Source organism: Mesoplodon mirus, assembly GCF_964341445.2.
Source record: "Mesoplodon mirus genome assembly, chromosome: 7".
NCBI classification, from domain to species: Eukaryota; Metazoa; Chordata; class Mammalia; order Artiodactyla; family Ziphiidae; genus Mesoplodon; species Mesoplodon mirus.
In genome coordinates, this window is record NC_138983.1 from 62,525,091 (window position 1) to 62,544,003 (window position 18,913).

At 40.2% G+C, this 18,913-nt stretch overlaps 1 protein-coding gene across 1 annotated transcript; it reads left to right on the forward strand.

The window, feature by feature from the left end:
* Positions 1-1,390: 1,390 nt before the first annotated feature.
* WEE1 (WEE1 G2 checkpoint kinase) lies at positions 1,391-16,030 on the forward strand. Its single transcript, XM_082626567.1, has 11 exons — positions 1,391-2,095; positions 3,557-3,762; positions 4,225-4,288; positions 4,638-4,810; positions 5,295-5,416; positions 9,224-9,370; positions 11,860-11,955; positions 12,051-12,136; positions 13,516-13,686; positions 13,779-13,924; positions 14,699-16,030. Exons 1-11 carry the CDS (start codon positions 1,520-1,522, stop codon positions 14,850-14,852), a joined length of 1,941 nt encoding a protein of 646 aa, XP_082482693.1. The 5' UTR covers positions 1,391-1,519; the 3' UTR covers positions 14,853-16,030.
* Positions 16,031-18,913: the final 2,883 nt, after the last annotated feature.

Sequence of the window (18,913 nt, forward strand, 5' to 3'; positions counted from 1 at the left end):
AGTACCCACTGATGTCCAGAAGTCCCAAACGGTGTACTCTAATCCACCGCTTGTGAGAACGTAAATTTTTTTTTTTCTGAAAGGCAGTGTGGCAGTTTATATATACTTTGAGCCAGTAATTCTCACTTCTTTGAATGTATCCTAAAGAATAAAAAACAAAACACAGAGGAAAAACAACACGAGAAGGAACAATATTCATTACGGGGTTACAACTGAAAAATTGTCAGAAACTTCTATGTGCTACAGTAAGGGACGGATTAAATCACAATTTGACGTAGTACTAGAGAAATTTTTTCTCAAGTTGCTTTGAAATTTGCAGCGAGCTGAGCCAATCTGTTTTGCCAACACTTGCCCACGTGCTGGCAAACAAATATAAACACCGTGGCCGCGTGGTGGGCACTTGGTTTTGTGCTTAGGGCCGAGTGTGGTGCTGCTTTATTTACTGTGGGCAAGTGGGGGGCGGGCGGTGGAGAGCGGGGACGGCAGAGGGGACCATGGCCTGCCGGCGCTCCCCTCGCGACGGACACACCGGCCCCTAACAGACTCTCTGGGGGAAAACTGAGGCTCAGAGGTCGCCCCGCATCCAGTGACCTCGCCTCGAGAACTCGAGCGTCCGTCTTCCGGCTGACTTCGGTATCGGTCTAACCCATTTGCACACGGTTCGCAAGGGTCCAGAGGCCGGAGGCACCATTCCCGACTCAGACCTCGACCCTGCAACCAGACTCCCCACAGCCACGCCCACTGAGCCCCAGGGTCCGGCACCAAAGGGATGCGGGACAGGAGGTCGGTCTCCCTGGGCAGCGCCCAAGGGCCACGGCGGTCCCCCGCTCCCCGCGACCCGCAGGGACTCCGAGGGCTCCCCCGTCGCAAGTCCCGCTCCTGATTCCGGGGAGTCGGAGAGGCGGCGAGGAAGTCGTGTCCAGGGCTGCGCTCGGCTCGGCCTAGTCCAGTCTGTACCCTTCGCTCCTCCCAGAGGGCTGCCTCTGCTCCCCGGCCCGGCCTTGTCCGGGCGGTGGCGGACCCAGCTCCCAGCCATCCAGCTTGCTCATAGGCCCACGGCACAGCGCCCGCCCAGGCCTGGATCCGCGCAGAGCGGAGGGCGTGGCGTGGCGTGGGGCGGAGCCAGCGGGTTCGCGCCAAAATCGCGTAGTTGATTCCTCCCCCGCGGGCTACGTCGCGCCCTCCTTTTTTTTCAAACCCCGGGCTGGGCGGGGATTGGTGGACTGGTCACTCACGTGGTTAACGGTCGCGGGAAGCCGCGGAGCCCGAACTTGCTGCTGGACCTGCGGAGACCCCAGCCTCGGCGCCCAGGCCCCCCCGCCTCTGCAGAAGAGTCCGCGCCGCCGCCGCCGCCGCCGCCGGCCGCCGCCCCGAGCGTCCCGGAGCCGCCGCGCAGGCCCGCCGCCGCGGTCACCAGGCGCGCCCAGTCGCACGTGGCGGACCCGCCCCCTGGGCCGGCCTTGCCCTGGACTCCGCGGGCCCAGGTTCTCCGGTCCTCCGCCCCGGCCCCGTGGGCGCGATGAGCTTCCTGAGCCGGCAGCAGCCGCCGCCGCCCCTCCGCGCCGGGGCCTCCTGCACCTTGCGGCAGAAGCTGATCTTCTCGCCCAGCAGCGACTGTGAGGAGGAGGAGGAGGAAGAGGAAGAGGAAGGCAGCGGCCACAGCACCGGGGAGGACTCGGCCTTTCAGGAGCCTGACTCGCCGCTGCCGCCCGCGCGGAGCCCCACAGAGCCCGGGCCCGAGCGCCGCCGCTCGCCCGGCCCGGCCCCCGGCAGCCCCGGAGAGCTGGAGGAGGACATGCTGCTGCGGGGCGCCTGCCCGGGCGCGGACGCGGCGGGCGGCGGGGCCGAGGGCGACTCGTGGGAGGAAGAGGGCTTCGGCTCCTCGTCGCCGGTCAAGTCGCCTGCGGCCGCTTACTTTCTGGGCAGCTCGTTCTCGCCTGTGCGCTGCGGCGGCCCGGGAGATGCGTCCCCGCGGGGCTGCGGGGCGCGCGGGGCTGGCGAGGGCCCCTGCTCGCCGCTGCCCGACCACCCGGGCACCCCGCCCCACAAGACCTTCCGCAAGCTGCGGCTCTTCGACACGCCGCACACCCCCAAGGTGAGAGGACGTAGCTGCTGGGGCGCCCCGAGCCCGAGCCGGCCCAGCCTTTTAAAAAGGCAGTGGCGCCGGGAGCCGAGCGCGGCGCTGCCCGGGTTCGGTTACATAACCGCCGGGCCGCACCCGCGCTCGCTCTTCTGCGCCGCAACAAAAAAGTTGGCAGCCCCTCTTTTGGGCCCTGCCCAGAAGTTGTCCGTTAAGATTAAGTAACTGAACAATGGGCCTCGTCTGGAACTTCTTCATCTTTCAAAGGGGCTGATCGGCGCCGTTCAGGTGGCTGACGATTTAACGCCAGCCGAGTCGGGGCCGCCCCGAGCGTGGCAGCTGGGAGTGTGGCACCGATAACGTGGTTTGGAATGATGCTCGAGTGGTCCTGGCCCGACCACCTGACACTCCCGAGCGCCGCAGCCATCTGGTGCCTTTTAAACGCAGTGATCGGTCCTGTAATTTGGGCGGCGCACGCAGGAGTTCGGTTAAAAAAAAAAATTTCATGCGCTTATCGTTTCGTATCAGGTGGTCTTATGGGGGAAAGTTTGAGATACGGAGGGAGACTGCGCTTCGACTTGGGAGAAAAGGCTGGCCTTCGAGCATTTACAGTCTTAAAAAGATTCGTAAATAACTCAGGGGTAGCGTTTAAGCCTCTTTCCGGACAGAATATTTATTGGGTAAGCGTTTGTTCACACCCTTGGGTTTGCAGTTCCCAAGTTTGGTCAGCCTAAGTGTCCGGATTAGGAACGTCCAACTGTTAAAAACCAGCATTGGTGTTGTTGCCTGGACCCTCAGGCTTTCATATACCGTTGATAAGGTATCTTAAAGAAGTAGGTGTTCAGCACCTGTTTGCTGAATGGCTAGTGAGTAAGCAGATGACCACTTCTAGAACTTTAGAAGTAACACAAGATTTTAAAACGGACACTTTCCGAAATTAAGACAGGTGCCGCATCTATAAGATTAATGCAGGAAATGCACCTTTTTAAGTGAGTCAGTTTCAGTACCGTTACTAGTCATAAACCTCAGGAAGATGTGTGCTTTTGTGCTCTACTGTTTGCTGGCCGACTTGCCCACGGCAAGATCCCTCTGGAAGTGAGGGGAGGAGTCCTACGGAGGAGGCTTTCAAAGCCCTACTTGGATGGGGGAGGGGAGCTTTTATGGGGCTCCCTGACTGCTTTCCATTTTTAGATGGATTGAAAGGTTTTGTTAACTTTTATCCTCTAGAATGAACTTAATTTTAGTCTGCATTTATATTCTTTTTAGGGTTAGAGACCTTATTTTCAGAAAAGGTGGTTAGTATCCAGCTTCAGGCTCCTAAGTTAACCACTGTTTATTTTGCTTGAAAGATAACAAAGGCTTGTGTGTTGTTTTGACCTACACATTCAGCCTCCTGAAAGCCTTGTTGAAAGTTAGGTTGAGAAGGCCAGCTATAGCACTTGGATCCTAAACATTTTTTTTTTCTCCCCCTCCTAGAGTTTGCTCTCCAAAGCTCGAGGAATCGATTCCAGTTCTGTTAAACTCCGAGGTGTTTCTCTATTCATGGATACAGAAAAGTCAGGAAAAAGGGAATTTGACATACGACAGACTCCTCAAGTGAATATTAATCCTTTTACTCCAGATTCTGTGTTGCTTCATTCCTCAGGACAGTGTCGTAGAAGAAAGAGAACATACTGGAATGAGTAAGTTATTTATTATTCAACAGTTTGGTTCCTCAACCACCCAAGATTGGTTTGGTATACTTATTAAAATTTAGTTTCAACTGAATGACATGGAAGTTTATGCACTGAGAATTTTCTCCATTACTAGCAATTCTCAGTAATCACCTGTGGAAAAGAGTGGTGTGGGAAAGGAAGGAATAAAAAGCCTAGATAGTAGGAAATCTGCTGGTGTCAAAATGAGACAGGCAGAGAAGGTTGACTTACAAAGGCTTTAATTTTGATATGTGTGGTGGTGTTGGTGTATCTAAGCAAGAACAACATTTCCGTCAGTTGAGCTGTATCTTGTCATTACAAAATTAAATGATTTCTTTTCTGTTTTCATTCATTAAATTTTCATTTTGTTACATACCTTTCAGACAAAGTTTTGGATCTCTAGTTGATGTATATGTCAGATATGTTGATGGAAAAAATAATATTTTTCAGTTCCTGTGGTGAAGACATGGAAGCCAGTGATTATGAGTTTGAAGATGAAACAAGACCTGCTAAAGTAAATAGCTTTTGATTTTATTGTTTTTGAAATTTGATTTTCTACGTCTTAACAAGCTACCACATATACATGTTAAATAGGCCACATATGCAAGCTACCATATATGCATGTTAAAACATAAGATATAATTTTTAGGGAGGAGTCAAGATGGTGGAATAGGAGGATGCGGAATTTGTCACTCCTCACAAGTTCATCAAAAACACATTTACAAATGGAACAGTTCCCACAGAGCACCTGCAAAACATAAGATATGATTTTAAAATTTCACACATAGTGCTATCACCATAGTGAAAAAATCATTTTCATACCTTTGTATTATATATATATATGGATACACTTTTTATTACAGAGAATTACAATTACTGAAAGCAATATGAAGTCACGGTATACAACAGAATTTCATGAGCTAGAGAAGATTGGCTCTGGAGAATTTGGTTCTGTGTTTAAATGTGTGAAGAGGCTGGATGGATGCATTTATGCCATAAAGCGATCAAAAAAGCCATTGGCTGGCTCTGTTGATGAGTATGTATTAAAGATTTTGTCTTCTGCTCTTTTGTTCAGTATGATGTTACAAATGTTAAGGTTTTAGGTGGTCAATCATTGAATTTAATTCTCTAACGTTTGAGAAGTTGTAATGATTTAATCAGATCCATTTCATTTTGTACCATTAGTTCTTACTGGACTTGGAAGAATAATATAAGGGGTCTGATCTTGGAGCCTAACTTAAATTTCTTATTTCTAGTAGCATCCATGAATTCATAGTAAAGTGGAGTTTCATCTCTTCTGAATTCTAGGGCCAGCAAGCTTCCTTCTTTCTAACATTCTTTAATGGAAGTCTTTGGAAAAATCTGGTACAGAGTTTTAACTCCCTCTCCTTCAAGCAAGTTGTCCTTCAGCATAATGATAGATCCAGAAGTCAAGATTCTTTTATGAACTTTCAGATAAATTAACTCAGTTCAGGCTTGAATAAAAATGATTTACCATTCTCTTAATCTCAAACTTCTAGGCAGAACGCTTTGAGAGAAGTATATGCTCATGCAGTGCTTGGACAACATTCTCATGTAGTTCGATATTTCTCTGCATGGGCAGAAGATGATCATATGCTTATACAGAATGAATATTGTAATGGTGAGTAATATAATGGTTCCCCTGTAAACTCGTAAGCTCAAGAAAATGAACACCAAGGAGATATTTCTTTTAATCTAAAGTCTTGCTCTAACTCTGTATATCTTTTATCTCTTGTAAATTCAAAGATCAGAAGCCTGATCTTTGAATTTCAACATGAATTTCAAGTGCAAGTAATTCTTACGTGGAAGTTAATATTGAAAACCTTGTCCTTGCTACCTGGATAGTAGAACCGTGCATGTTATTTGTGTGCCTGTTACTCAAATTAAACTGATTTTCTTGAGCGGACAGCAGCCTTGCCATATATATTTTGGTATCCCTAGCACTTAGCATAGTGTGTGTGGAGGATATAGTAGTTAATAATCCAGGCTCCCTTCATCTAGCCTTCCCTTTCCATTTCATTTTATGTGCTGCTAAAACTGATATTGGTTACTCATAAAATGACAGTGACTCTCCATTGATATAAATTTAGCCATTTGTTGAATCTTGCTCCCCCTTCCATCTATCCAACCTAGTTTACCACTAGAATGCACTGAGATGTTTCTATAAAGTAAGAGTTATGCTCTTTTAGTTCCCTAGTTGTGCCTCCCTCCCTCCTTCCCCCGCTAAAACAAGCATTTATAGAGGTTTAACTTTGGACCTTTGTATAGCTTTGAATTTCAGCAGGTCCTTCAGCAATCAACGTGTGTCCTTCCTTTTTTATTAAAGCTTTACCAGAGTCCTGGCCTCACTTCTGATTCTTACAGACAGCTGTTATTAAATACCTAAATCTTTACATATGATGGATTTTTATTTCTGTATATCTTCAGTGAATATTAGAGAATTTATTTATTTATTTATTTATTTATTTATTTATTTATTTATTTTAAATTTTTATTTATTTATTTATTTATTTATTTATTTATGGCTGTGTTGGCTCTTCGTTTCTCTGTGAGGGCTTTCTCTAGTTGCGGCAAGTGGGGGCCACTCCTCATTGCGGTGCACGGGCCTTTCACTATCGCGGCCTCTCGTTGCGGAGCACAGGCTCCAGACGCGCAGGCTCAGTATTTGTGGCTCACGGGGCTAGTTGCTCCGCGGCATGTGGGATCCTCCCAGACCAGGGCTCGAACCCCTGTCCCCTGCATTGGCAGGCAGATTCTCAACCACTGCGCCACCAGGGAAGCCCCAATATTAGAGAATTTAGAATTTAATGAACAGTCGAGTAGCAAAGATTATTTTTGTTGATTCTCATTTTTTCTTAAGACCAGCCATTTCATAGCTTGTGAATAAATAAGTGGTATAGGTAGTAGATTCAGGTTTTCTGTATTTGAAAACAATGGACAAAACAGAAGTAAAAGACTCATTTCTCATACCTGACTTCTCATTGAGTTGTCATTTTAATCTCCACCCTTGAAAGAATAAGTGCTCAGTATACAGCATTGCTGCTATTTTGTTTCACACATCTCTTGAAATGTTTCTCTTCATACTGTCAAAACATTTTTGAAGCTATCGCCCATGGCCTTGTGTTTCTTAACCTCCATTTTTTAGTAACTGCATTTAATAATAGTACAACTTTACCATAATACCTTCTCCCCTCCATATTTGCTAGACGCCATCTCCTTTTAGTTTCTTTCTGCCTCTCACCTTGTTGGATGTGGCTGGCTCTCTTAAGTATTTCAGCCACAGTCCAGATACATGGTTGTGTCATTCAGATGATTTTGAGAAAACTCTTGGGCCTGGGAGTCGGGAGGGAATGAGCCATCTTGCTAACCCTCTCAGATTACAGAGACCTTGTCCTGTAATAAAGTTAGATTATAAAATAATCTTTTGAAATAGTTTATTATTTTGGAGCATTGTAAAACACTTAAGGAATATGGATCTTTAAAAAACAAATAGACCTCTGTAAAATAGGACTGCCTCTTTGTATGGTTGTTTATTTTGCTTAGATGAAAGACAGTGAGGCTATCTCGATACATTTGTGAGCTCTTCTTTTGTTTCCCTTTTCCACCATTCTCTCCACATAGACCCTTGAATGTCCTAATAGACCTGGTCTTTAGATCCTTTCCTACAGTTTCACAGGGAAGGATTCTGTTATCATTCATTTGTTGTGTTGATTAACTGATATCCTTTATCTTAACTGAATTTCCTTATTGTCTCAAACATCGTTTGCATTTTGAGCCTTTTTTCTTGGTTTGGTGATAGACTGAATTTCTACTCTTGATAAACAGGTGTAGAAAAATGTTGATCGATAGGGGAGGAGAACCTGAAATATAAGATCAGTGGTTTGCTTTTCTCACCTCTTGCCCTTTCAGCAACAAGATAGAAGGAACTGGCCTAGCTGTAGTTGCTAGACCCACTAAAAAGCAGCCATGTTATTTCTTGGTAAACTTGATCTAGGACTCCAAGCTCACCTATCTGACAGGCTTCTTGACCTGCTCCATCCTAGAGCCCTCCTGCAGTTCAAGATTTGTTCAAGTTAAGTTCAGAAAACATACTTAATCCTAAACTCTCCAGGTGTGTGATTTATTTATTTTTAAACACATTTGACGTTTTGTTATTCAGTCTTGTTTAAATTATAGGACCTCCTTTTCTGAGTAGTATATCATTGACCTAGATTTTATTACCTTGGTTCTGATTTTATTATTCCCAACTAAGATTTAAGTGGAAGTGGTTTATTTATTTATTTATTTATTACAATAACTCCTCGTTTCCTCTGAGACAGAGTATAAACAAAGTTTTTAAGTATAAACTTAAAGTTTTTTAAAGTATAAACAAATGAGCTAATTGGTTTGACTGATTCTATAAAAGCAGGTTATGTTCTTATTCATAGTAAGGGTAGTATAAATTAAAACGATACTAAGATACTGTTTTTTACCTACAAAATTTTTAGACTCTTGTTAAGTGTGTGGGAAAACAGGCATTCTCACACATTAAACATGGGAGTATGAATTGGTACAGCCTTCTCTAAGGGGCACTCTGTGTGTGTGTGTTATTGCCCCAGATTTATCTTCCAAATCCCCAGATTTACATAAGCTTGTGCTAGCAGAATTTAAGTATTAGCCATTTTGAAATCAGAAACTGAGTGTACTGTTATTTTATGTGAGCTTTCAGAGGCAATCAGATCTTGGCACTGATGGTGTGAATACCAACCCTAAGCGGTTTTGCAGGATAAACAGAAATGGCCCTCTCAGCTACAGAAATTTATTCTATATCTAATAAAACACTGTCTCCCACACACCCTATGCATGTGTATATTACATTGTACATACCCTTTGACCCAGCAGTTTGTTTGTAGGAGATATAGTAAATACGTGTGAAATGACCAATGTACGAAGTTATTCCTGAGACCACAGTATGTAGTATTAAAGGCTTGGAAATTATTTCTAAATGTCCATCAATTAGGGGATTGGTTAGTGCATTACCATTCAATTATACAGTGGAATTCTGTAGACACAAGAAAGAAAGGGGTAGTTTTGTATATTGGTAGAGAATGATCTTCAAGATAATGAAAATATGTTTTCGCTTGTGTAAAAAGGAGTTGAAAAGAATACGTAAGAAACTGATAACATTGATTTACTCTGTGAAAGAGAACCAGGTGCATTGCTAAAGTATGTATTCATAAGACACAGAGACTTTACATTGTACTTTGTACCCATGTGAGTGTTTTACCTACTGAAAGAATAAATAAAATTTTGATTTCACAAACAGGTTGAAGAGAATAGGTCCTATATAAAATGTCACTTTCTTGGTTGCGTGTGGTCATACAGTAAAGATGGAAGAAAAATAATATTTCAGGAAGAAGAAAATTCTAATTTTTCTTGTGTTTGTTAGGTGGAAGTTTAGCTGATGCCATAAGTGAAAACTACAGAAGCATGAGTTACTTTACAGAAGCAGAGTTGAAGGATCTCCTTTTGCAAGTTGGCCGGGGCTTGAGGTATATTCATTCAATGTCTTTGGTTCACATGGATATAAAGCCTAGTAAGTATTATAGATCCTCTGACCTGTGTTCTTTAGGGTTATAGAGAATAAATGACTTCATTAAAATAATATGGGAACATAAACATCTTACTTTGTTTTTTCATTGTTAGTTTTAAAACATTTTTGACCCACTTATTAGTATTGTTTTATTTCCCATCACCTCTTCCCTTGTTATCCCAAATTTGAAATAACAAACTCATTTTTACTAAAAGTTAAAAAAAAATGTGCGGCATCTTATGGGAACCACATGGTCTCGGAGTGGGACTCGGGAGACTAAAAGAACCTGTGTTTAAAGCCCGTCTCTTGTACTAGGCTATAGATCCATAATTTTAAATTAATGCCGGTGCCACTAACATGGTTATTAGAATAAAATGAGAAATTTGAAAACATAGGTGCTACAAACCTGGAGGTATTTCTAGTCTGTAAAAGAAATAATAAAATTGTCACTGTATGACCCAGAAAACAAAATGATAGATGTATTGTGATTATAAATGTATTTAAAATGTTGCAGATAAATAAGCACTGGAGAGTTTAGGAACATAGTGGTTTTATTTTTTTTCTCTTTACCGTTCGATCATTTTCAGCTAAAAAATTGATTTTTATATATAAATGGCTCTAGTAGATCGACCATACTATGGCTCAGAACAACCTCATAGTATTCTTTCAAAGGCTTATGAGGTTTCAAACTGAAGGTGCAGTGGTACGAATCAAGGTCTAGGCCTACATAATTTTAGGTTAAACTGGAACAAAATTGTATTACAGAAGTAGTAATTAGTACATTGTAGAATATTTTTAAATATAGACAAGGTGGACTAAAAAAAAAATTAAATTCCCATTCTTCTATTAATCTTTGGAACTACAGTTAGAATGTCAGTGCTGCTAAAAAAAAGTATGCAAGTGAATCCTACACTAATATTTTAGTGCAAACCCCTCTCATTTAATCAAAAATAACATCATAATGTACGTACTGTTTTATAACTTTTTTTTTTTTTTTTTTTGCGGTATGCGGGCCTCTCACTGTTGTGGCCTCTCCCGTTGTGGAGCACAGGCTCTGGATGCGCAGGCTCAGCAGCCATGGCTCACGAGCCCAGCCGCTCCGCGGAATGTGGGATCCTCCCGGACCGGGGCACGAACCCGTGTCCCCTGCATCAGCAGGCAGACTCTCAACCACTGCGCCACCAGGGAAGCCCCATAACTTTTTTTTTAAGACGACTATCTCTACCTTTCCATATCAGTAAATTTTTATATCATCTAGTAGCCAGATCATATTAAAATTTTTCCTAGTTGACCAAAGTCCTTAACAGTTGATTCGTCCAAACTCGTATCCATTTCAGGACCATGCATTACACCAGGTTAAATCCATTTTTCTTTTTTAGGTTTTACCCTTCCCCTACTTAAATAATAATAATAATACAGACCTTGTCTTGCAAGATATCCTTTCTTCTGGGTTTGACTGGTTGCTTCCTAGCTTATTCCTTTCTCTATCCTATAAATTAGAAGTTATAACTAAAAGGTTGATGGATTTAAGTTAAACATTGTAGGCTAGGTGTTTTTAAGTTGAATTTAATGGGGTGCGTTTTTTTTTCTTTTTTAATCTATGGAAATATGTGTGATTCATGGGAATTTAAATCATTTTGCACAACTTAATTATATGAATTATGTGAAGAATTTTTGTACATTAACTTGCTAAAATGTTTATTTTCAAAAAGGAAAAACTATATTTGAACTGATGGCAGTTAATGTGGATCAGTAAGGTTTGCCCATACTCATAGCTTGTATTAAATGTCAGACAAACATAGTGGATGCTTATATTACAAGTACAAAAGTTGAAAATATTAAGGTGTGTGAAGTTTTAAATTTACAAATATCACCATAAAATAAGTTGTCCTGTAAATAAAGCAAAATTGGAAAGATGACTCTAGTGAATGTAACATTTATAAATTCTATACTATATTGATAAAACTACTAAAATAAAATCTGCCACTAAAACTTATGTTAATCATGAGCTTACCTGAATTAGAAAAAAAAAATGTGTACAGCAGAAATAGTGAACCACAGAACCTCATTGGGATGTAGATGCTGTATGGTCAGCCAAACTCAATAGCTACATGACTTATTCTTTTCACACCAGTCTTGTAGCATTAGATTAAAATTTGTTCTTTGGCAGCATCACAAATTAGTATGTTAATTGCCTTTTGTATTATTTCTAAGTAATTAAAACTGCTGAAGATCAGTGTGTAGGTGACAAGGGTCTAATGCAATGGTTTCCAAGTGTTCAAGGACCAGTGCTAGGCCAGAAAATATATTCCTAGAAAATATAGTCCCAGTTCTTGTCCCCTGAGATTTTCATTCTCACTGGGTTTGGTGTAGAACACATAAGAATCTATATATTTAAAAGCTTTCTGGTTGATTCTGTTATATGACTTGTTTGTGAACTTTGGTTTAACTGTTAACTGTTAGTATGGCTTACCTAAATAACTGTTTGACAGGTAATATTTTCATATCTCGAACTTCAATCCCAAATGCTGCCTCTGAAGAAGGAGATGAAGATGACTGGGTGTCCAACAAAGTTATGTTTAAAATAGGTAAGAAAGAAAAATAACCAGATTATTTCCTAAAAATAAAGAGGGAGAGGCTGGTTTGTTTTAATTCTTGACTGTATTTCTTTCAATACTTCTAGGTGATCTTGGGCATGTAACAAGGATCTCTAGTCCACAAGTTGAAGAGGGTGATAGCCGATTTCTTGCAAATGAAGTTTTGCAGGAGGTAGTTTTTCTCCTTTAAGCCATTTGCTTTGTAACACTTACCAGTTGCTAGAAAACTGTAAATGCAGATGTACTGAAATTTTAAGCTAATAACTTGTAGAAAGGTAATACAAAATAGAAAGTGTAAACTGTTAGCTGTGGACGTATTTAATCTAGTGAAAGTCAGTAAAGGCAAAGATTTATCATATTCAGCAGTGGTGGAGTTGCAGTAAAAGAGAAATTTCCATACACTACTGATGGAACTTTAAAATGGCATTGCCTTTTTGGGGATCAAAGTGTTAGTATTGGGACTTCCCTGGCAGTCCAGTGGTTAAGACTTCGCCTTCCAATGCAAGGGGTGCGGGTTTGATCACTTGTCGAGGAGCTAAGATCCCACATGCCTCGTGGCAAAACGTAAAACAGGAGCAATATTGTAAGAAATTCAGTAAAGACTTTAAAAATTGTCCACATCAAAAAAATCTTAAAAAAAAAATGTTAGTATCTTTCAACATTTTAAAATCATGTACCCTTTGACCCAGAATTTCCATTTCTAGGAGTCTCTCCTTCAGAGATAGTCATGTACAAGTAAATTGAGAACGATGTACGTATGTATTTAGCAATAAGGGAATGATTAAGTAAATTATGGCACATAGTTAATAGTGCTATTTCAAAAAGAGTGTTGCAAAATATTTCTTGATAAGAGTTTTGAATAAAAATAGAACAAGTAGAACAAATGAAGTGTATGATTCCATTGTTCTTTTTATTTTTATTTATTTATTTATTTATTTTGCGGTATGCGGGCCTCTCACTGTTGTGGCCTCTCCCGTTGCGGAGCACAGGCTCCGGACGCGCAGGCTCAGCGGCCATGGCTCATGGGCCCAGCCGCTCCGCGGCATGTGGGATCTTCCAGGACTGGGGCCTGAACCTGTGTCCCCTGCATCGGCAGGCAGGCAGGCAGACTCTCAACCACTGTGCCACCAGGGAAGCCCCATTGTTCTTTTTATATGTATATTTGTGTTTTATATGTATATGCATATTTCTGACTTGTTGATGTATGTATGTTTTGTATTTTCATATGAATGCCCCTAGGGGGATAGGAGTTTCTTCTGAGAGTTGAGTTGGGCTAGTGATAAAGAAGAGGCCTTTTAGAAATGCCTAAATACTTTTAGAAATGTGTTTACTTTCCCACCCCAGAGTGTATATTATTTTATCATTAAAAAAAAATAATAATAATCTCCCCCAATTTAGCTTGTTCTCTGAATAGGTCCTAAACTTAAATGTGGCATTGGACATTTTAATTTCGTTTTATTTCTCACCCAAATCATCATTGAGGTGTAATCTTACTTTATTTTGGCCATTTTTATATTCCCTTAAGTTTTTCTTTTTTTTTTAATTTTACAGAACTATACTCATCTACCAAAAGCGGATATTTTTGCCCTTGCCCTCACAGTGGTATGTGCTGCTGGTGCTGAGCCTCTTCCCAGAAATGGAGACCAATGGCATGAAATCAGACAGGGTAGATTACCTCGGATTCCACAAGTGCTTTCCCAAGAATTTACAGAGTTGCTAAAAGTGAGCATTTTATATATGAGGCACTTTATTGACATGATTCAATATTTTATTAAATTGCATGTCTTTACATTAATTTTACTTCTCTTTTTAAGGTTATGATTCATCCCGATCCAGAGAGAAGACCTTCAGCAATGGCACTGGTAAAGCATTCAGTATTGCTGTCTGCTTCTAGGAAGAGTGCAGAACAATTACGAATAGAACTGAATGCTGAAAAGTTCAAAAATTCACTTTTGCAGAAGTAAGTGATGGGGTTTTTGTTTGTTTTGTTTTTACTTTCTCATTTTTATTCTCAAATTTTAATGAAAGATGATTTAGGCTTTCCATCAGTGAAGAATATAGTGGCTTGGCATGTTATATGGTTAAAGATTGGGGATTTCTGCTTTACATTGGTTTTTGACCTATAAATTTGTGTTGTTTCTAAAGTTTGAAATTATGGACTTAAAATTTTTTTTAACTTGCATATATTTGCAGTGGTGATAATCCCCAAGCCCCAAATTGTCACAAAAACTAAAATGAGCAGGTATCAGTTTTTTCCCTCCACACTCTCAACCATAAACTAACATTTTCCTTGAAACGTTCTATTCTACATATTTATATGAAAGGATGAAATAAATGTCGATTAGGTTAGTAGATGATTCTCATATTTGCTCTGAATGACCTCTGACATTTTTGAAAACTGGTTGGAATGATCATTCTAATTCATTTGCTTTATTGCTGCCGTTTTGATTCTAACCTAATAAAACTGACTTGAAATATTTAAAGGTTCCTTTGCCATTAGTTTGATAGCCATCACAGTTCATATAAAGAGGAAGTGGAATTTTCCTTTTGTCTGTATTCTGTAAAGAGATTTTCACAATATTGTATTTTTTCTTTCCTCAACTGCATCTTAGAGTAATGATATCATGCAAAGATCTCCCAACTGATAATGTAGTTTGTATTTGGCCTCTTAGGATCCCTTCCTAGGATTAACACAGTAAGTGAAAAGTCTTGTTTCCTATTTTTACGTTCTTAGAGAACTCAAGAAAGCCCAGATGGCAAAAGCTGCGGCTGAGGAAAGAGCACTCTTCACTGACCGGATGGCCACAAGGTCCACCACCCAGAGTAATAGAACATCTCGACTTATTGGAAAGAAAATGAACCGCTCTGTCAGCCTTACCATATACTGAACTACTCATTTCCCACCCCCCAAAAAAAACTGTGACAAGAGGAAGCTAGGTTGAAATCACTGCTAGAATCCAGTTTGCAATTACTTTCTCAATCGGTGTAAGTAGTTTTACTGAAATATCTTTTAGGACTTTTATTTGTGAATTACAGTTGAAAGCTGTATTTTGACCAGTGCTATATCAGGCTTCTGTCTACTTTTACCAGTCTGTCTTCTGTAGGATGTCAGTCACTGTTGGATGTTACACCAGCCTTTCCAGGGTTAACCACTGTGGTGGTGTGCTGCTTATAGTTAGCTGTTGCATTGTAATAAAAGGTATCTCTCCCTGTAGTGACTTGTAAAAAAGGACTCAAGGGCTTTATTACATACCTATTTTCCCTTTGAAAAGGGAAATGCTAAGAGACTCAGTACTCCTCAGCCTTCAATGTACCTGTGTGTCAATCTTATATTTCTTTTTTTAAAATTGTGAATTATACTTGTATATCCAACTGGGAGCACTTTGTAGGCATTGCATGAACCATGGAATGATATTCTGTGGAAGTACTGCCTTGTGAATTTGCTGCTATTTTAGTTTTGTCTTTGCTGTAAAGTTGTAGCATTAAACAATCATCGTTGTTAATAGGCTTTCTTTTTAAAACAATTATGTGAAATATGTAGCTGCTCTTGATGAAAAGCAGCTATTTGCCTTTTTTTTTTCTTTGAACTTTGAAGCTAGTGCATTGGAGAAATGCACCTTTCCCCCCCCACTTTGGAATGCTGTATTAATGTAGTATAATTATTACTGGTTTTGTACTTTTTCCTGATAATGCCCTTCCCTGACTCTTTTTAAAAAATGTTTCCTCCCTCCACCCAAGTTTTGTACTTGATTATATTGTTAGTCTGTTTTTTAAAAGTTTTGCCTGGTTTCTCTTCAATATTTGTGTATATAAACTAATCTTGGTGATACTGTACATAGCTATTTGAAATGCCAGAATGACTTCTGACTGTCCCAAGCTTATCACAAAATATGTTTTATGTGTGATTAGCCATTTGACTAATAATACTGGCTAACAGATGTTGCAAAAAAATAGAATTTGTCTATTGTTTGTTTTCCTATTTTGGTTTAAAACATGTTTGCACTAGTCTGTTTGACTTGTGTTTTATTAACATTGATTGGCATATTAAAAGTCACTCTGAGCTAACCTTAATTGTCTAAATCTTTGTGATGCCTGTTTTCTACTATTTTATCTCCATTATCACTACATTTTAAAATGTAGAGTATAATGTATATGAAATACTAAAAGCAGAGGGCACATTTTTGACAGAATATGAAACACTGATTATTTAATGATGAGCTTTAGTCTACATTAGTTACATTTTGAGATTTAACAAAAATTTACCCATCAACCCTCAATGTTTATTGTCATAAATAATATCTTTATATCACATTGCATATTATGCATTTGATCTGCTAGAAATGTATAATGTGGTTTAAGATAGCTTTAGATTATTAAGTGAATATAATGGATAGGACTCATAACTTTTTAATTTGAACTGAGTCACAGAAGAGAGTTTTGAAGTGGGGAGGGTTTTAACTCACTAAACTGGGCTGGATTTTAGAATTGAGAGTGCAAATTTAAGTGATTAACAGTGCTAATTCTATGTGACATCTTTTTCTACGTAGATTAGAACCAGAGAGTAAGCAGTGAAGGCCTTTTAGCAGGTAAAAATGAACATTGCAAAATCCTTGGGCTTTTTGATCATGGGTACATCATTTCTCTTGATTAGGGTCTATTTCTTTCTGCTATAAACATTTCTAACAACCTTGATTATTTTAGCTTTTAAGCCCATGGCATGTTAAAAAGTACAATTTAGAAGCACTAGAGGAGTTGGTGCAGATAAATTAGATATAAAAGCTGACAGGTATGGAAGACAGAAAAACTTAAAGCTGTGTAGGCTGGAGCAGGTAATACATGTCAGCCACTGAAGACAAAGCTATAAGAAATAGAATAATTGGTGTTTGTGAACATCACTAAGTCATTAAGGTGCATTTTTCTAGTGCACTAGCTTCAAAGAAAAAAATCAGGTGTTTTTCATCAAGATTTGCAGTAAGTTTTTCACATATTGTTTAAGAGTAGTAGATTGAGTAGGAAAGAAATCTGATTTTCAAAGAGGGAATTCTTAGGCTTTCTGAAAGCTGATATGAGAGTTGGGCATATTCAATACAGTATACTTAGGTTAAGTGCCTTTTATGTACTAACTGGTAGACCAAAGAAATAGTCTTTGTCCACTAGGGACTTGGGATAAGATAGAGGAGATTCATGTAAACACAAAACGACAATAAAATGTGTTAAGTGCTATGTTGGAGGGATGGCTCAAAGGACAATTTATGTACCTACACCTTGGGAAGATGCTGGTGGCAGGTTAGAGAATGGATCGTGGGAATTAGGTTTAGATTGGCTTCAAAGCCATTGTACTAACTCAGTGTAAAAGTAAGGAGGGCCTGAACTAGGAGGTCTATGCATGGAAACAAGGGGATAGAATTTCATTAGATGGGCACACTGCACATTGAACAGGTTTTGTTTGTTTTTATAATGGAATGAGAACTTGTTAGATTTCATTAGATGGGCACACTGCACATTGAACAGGTTTTGTTTGTTTTTATAATCGAATAAGAACTTGTTAGCATAAGGTCAGAATCGGGAGAATCAGCTGCAAGTGCTAATATGGAAGCATTGAAGAATTTCCCAGAAAAATTAAAATGCAGAGGCCTGTTATTGTTTGAGACAGATATTTAACACTGATAAAATTACTTTTTAGAAAGCTAACTTCAGTGAGGAAGAAAATTTTAAAATATTGATTATGCAGTTGAGTAGTAGGAATCCCATACTGCAGTTGACTACAAATTGAAACTGTTGCCTTACCTTTATCTTGCCAAGAATCCAAGGCAATCCCCTTTAATTAATTAACTAATGTCTTTTGAAGAGCCGATTTGATTTTTTTACTCTGTTCCAGAGGGCAAGAAATGGTATTTAAAAAATTGGTGGGCTTCCCTGGTGGCGCAGTTATTGAGAGTCTGACTGCTGATGCAGGGGACACGGGTTCGTGCCCCGGTCCGGGAGGATCCCGCATGCCACGGAGCGGCTAGGCCCGTGAGCCACGGCCGCTGAGCCTGCGCGTCCGGAGCCTGTGCTCCTCAACGGGAGAGGCCACAGCAGTGAGAGGCCCGTGTACCGCAAAAAAAAAAAAATTGGTAACAGCTGGGTTTGGGTAATGCTTTAGGCTGTCTCCTAATTCTTAAGCAGCAGCATCCTGACATTAGTTTTTCTTCCTCCCCAGTTCATATCCATAAAGCATCTCACTGACTTAAGCCAACAGATCAAGGTTGTTGCATCCTTATGGTATTTTTATTTGTGAAATTATTAAAGGCCAGTTAAAGCAATCAACAAACAGGATGGATCAAAAGAAATTTTGGAAGTGTTTTGGATATTGTGAAAATCATAATGGAAGCTTGGAACTAGGAATTTGGAGGAAACTGCCTCAGTATTTTGAAGGCATTTGTTTAACTGTAAAAAGCATCACTGAAACTGATTGACATTGTGGAGTGAGTGGATCTAGACATTTCTCCTGCAAACCTGGTTGTACTGTTAGACATTTCTCAAGCTCAGCAAAGTAGGTTTTTATATAAATGCAAGAGTAAGGCATCATTGAAACTGTCCCTCCCCCAACATTTAACTTTCAAAAACTTTGAAAGGCTTTCATCTGAACGTCATTGAGCTTTTTTTTTTTTGTGGCAGATGACCCTAATTTTCAATGCAGTTCAAAGGTCTCTGGAGTAAGGAAAAATATCTGTATGCTCTAGGAAGAGTTACCAGGAAAAGATGGCATGTTCTGTCCAAACTTCGTTGAACTAAGAGCCTAAGAAACCTCGGCCAGCCCATGAAGAAAAATGCCTCAAAGGAACATTTATATTATAGTTCATATTGTTTAGTTTTATGTGGTTAATAAATATTTTGAAGAGCATATTCTTTGTTTTGAATTTTGACATTCTTGAGGTATGAAATGAGTTTCTAGGCCTGGAATTCT

Coding starts and splice junctions, on each gene's coding strand:
- WEE1 (XM_082626567.1), top strand. CDS start 1,520: ATGAGCTTCCTGAGCCGGCAGCAGCCGCCGCCGCCCCTCCGCGCCGGG. Junction 11,956..12,050: donor CAAAGTTATGTTTAAAATAG/GTAAGAAAGAAA, acceptor CAATACTTCTAG/GTGATCTTGGGCATGTAACA. Junction 12,137..13,515: donor CAAATGAAGTTTTGCAGGAG/GTAGTTTTTCTC, acceptor TTAATTTTACAG/AACTATACTCATCTACCAAA.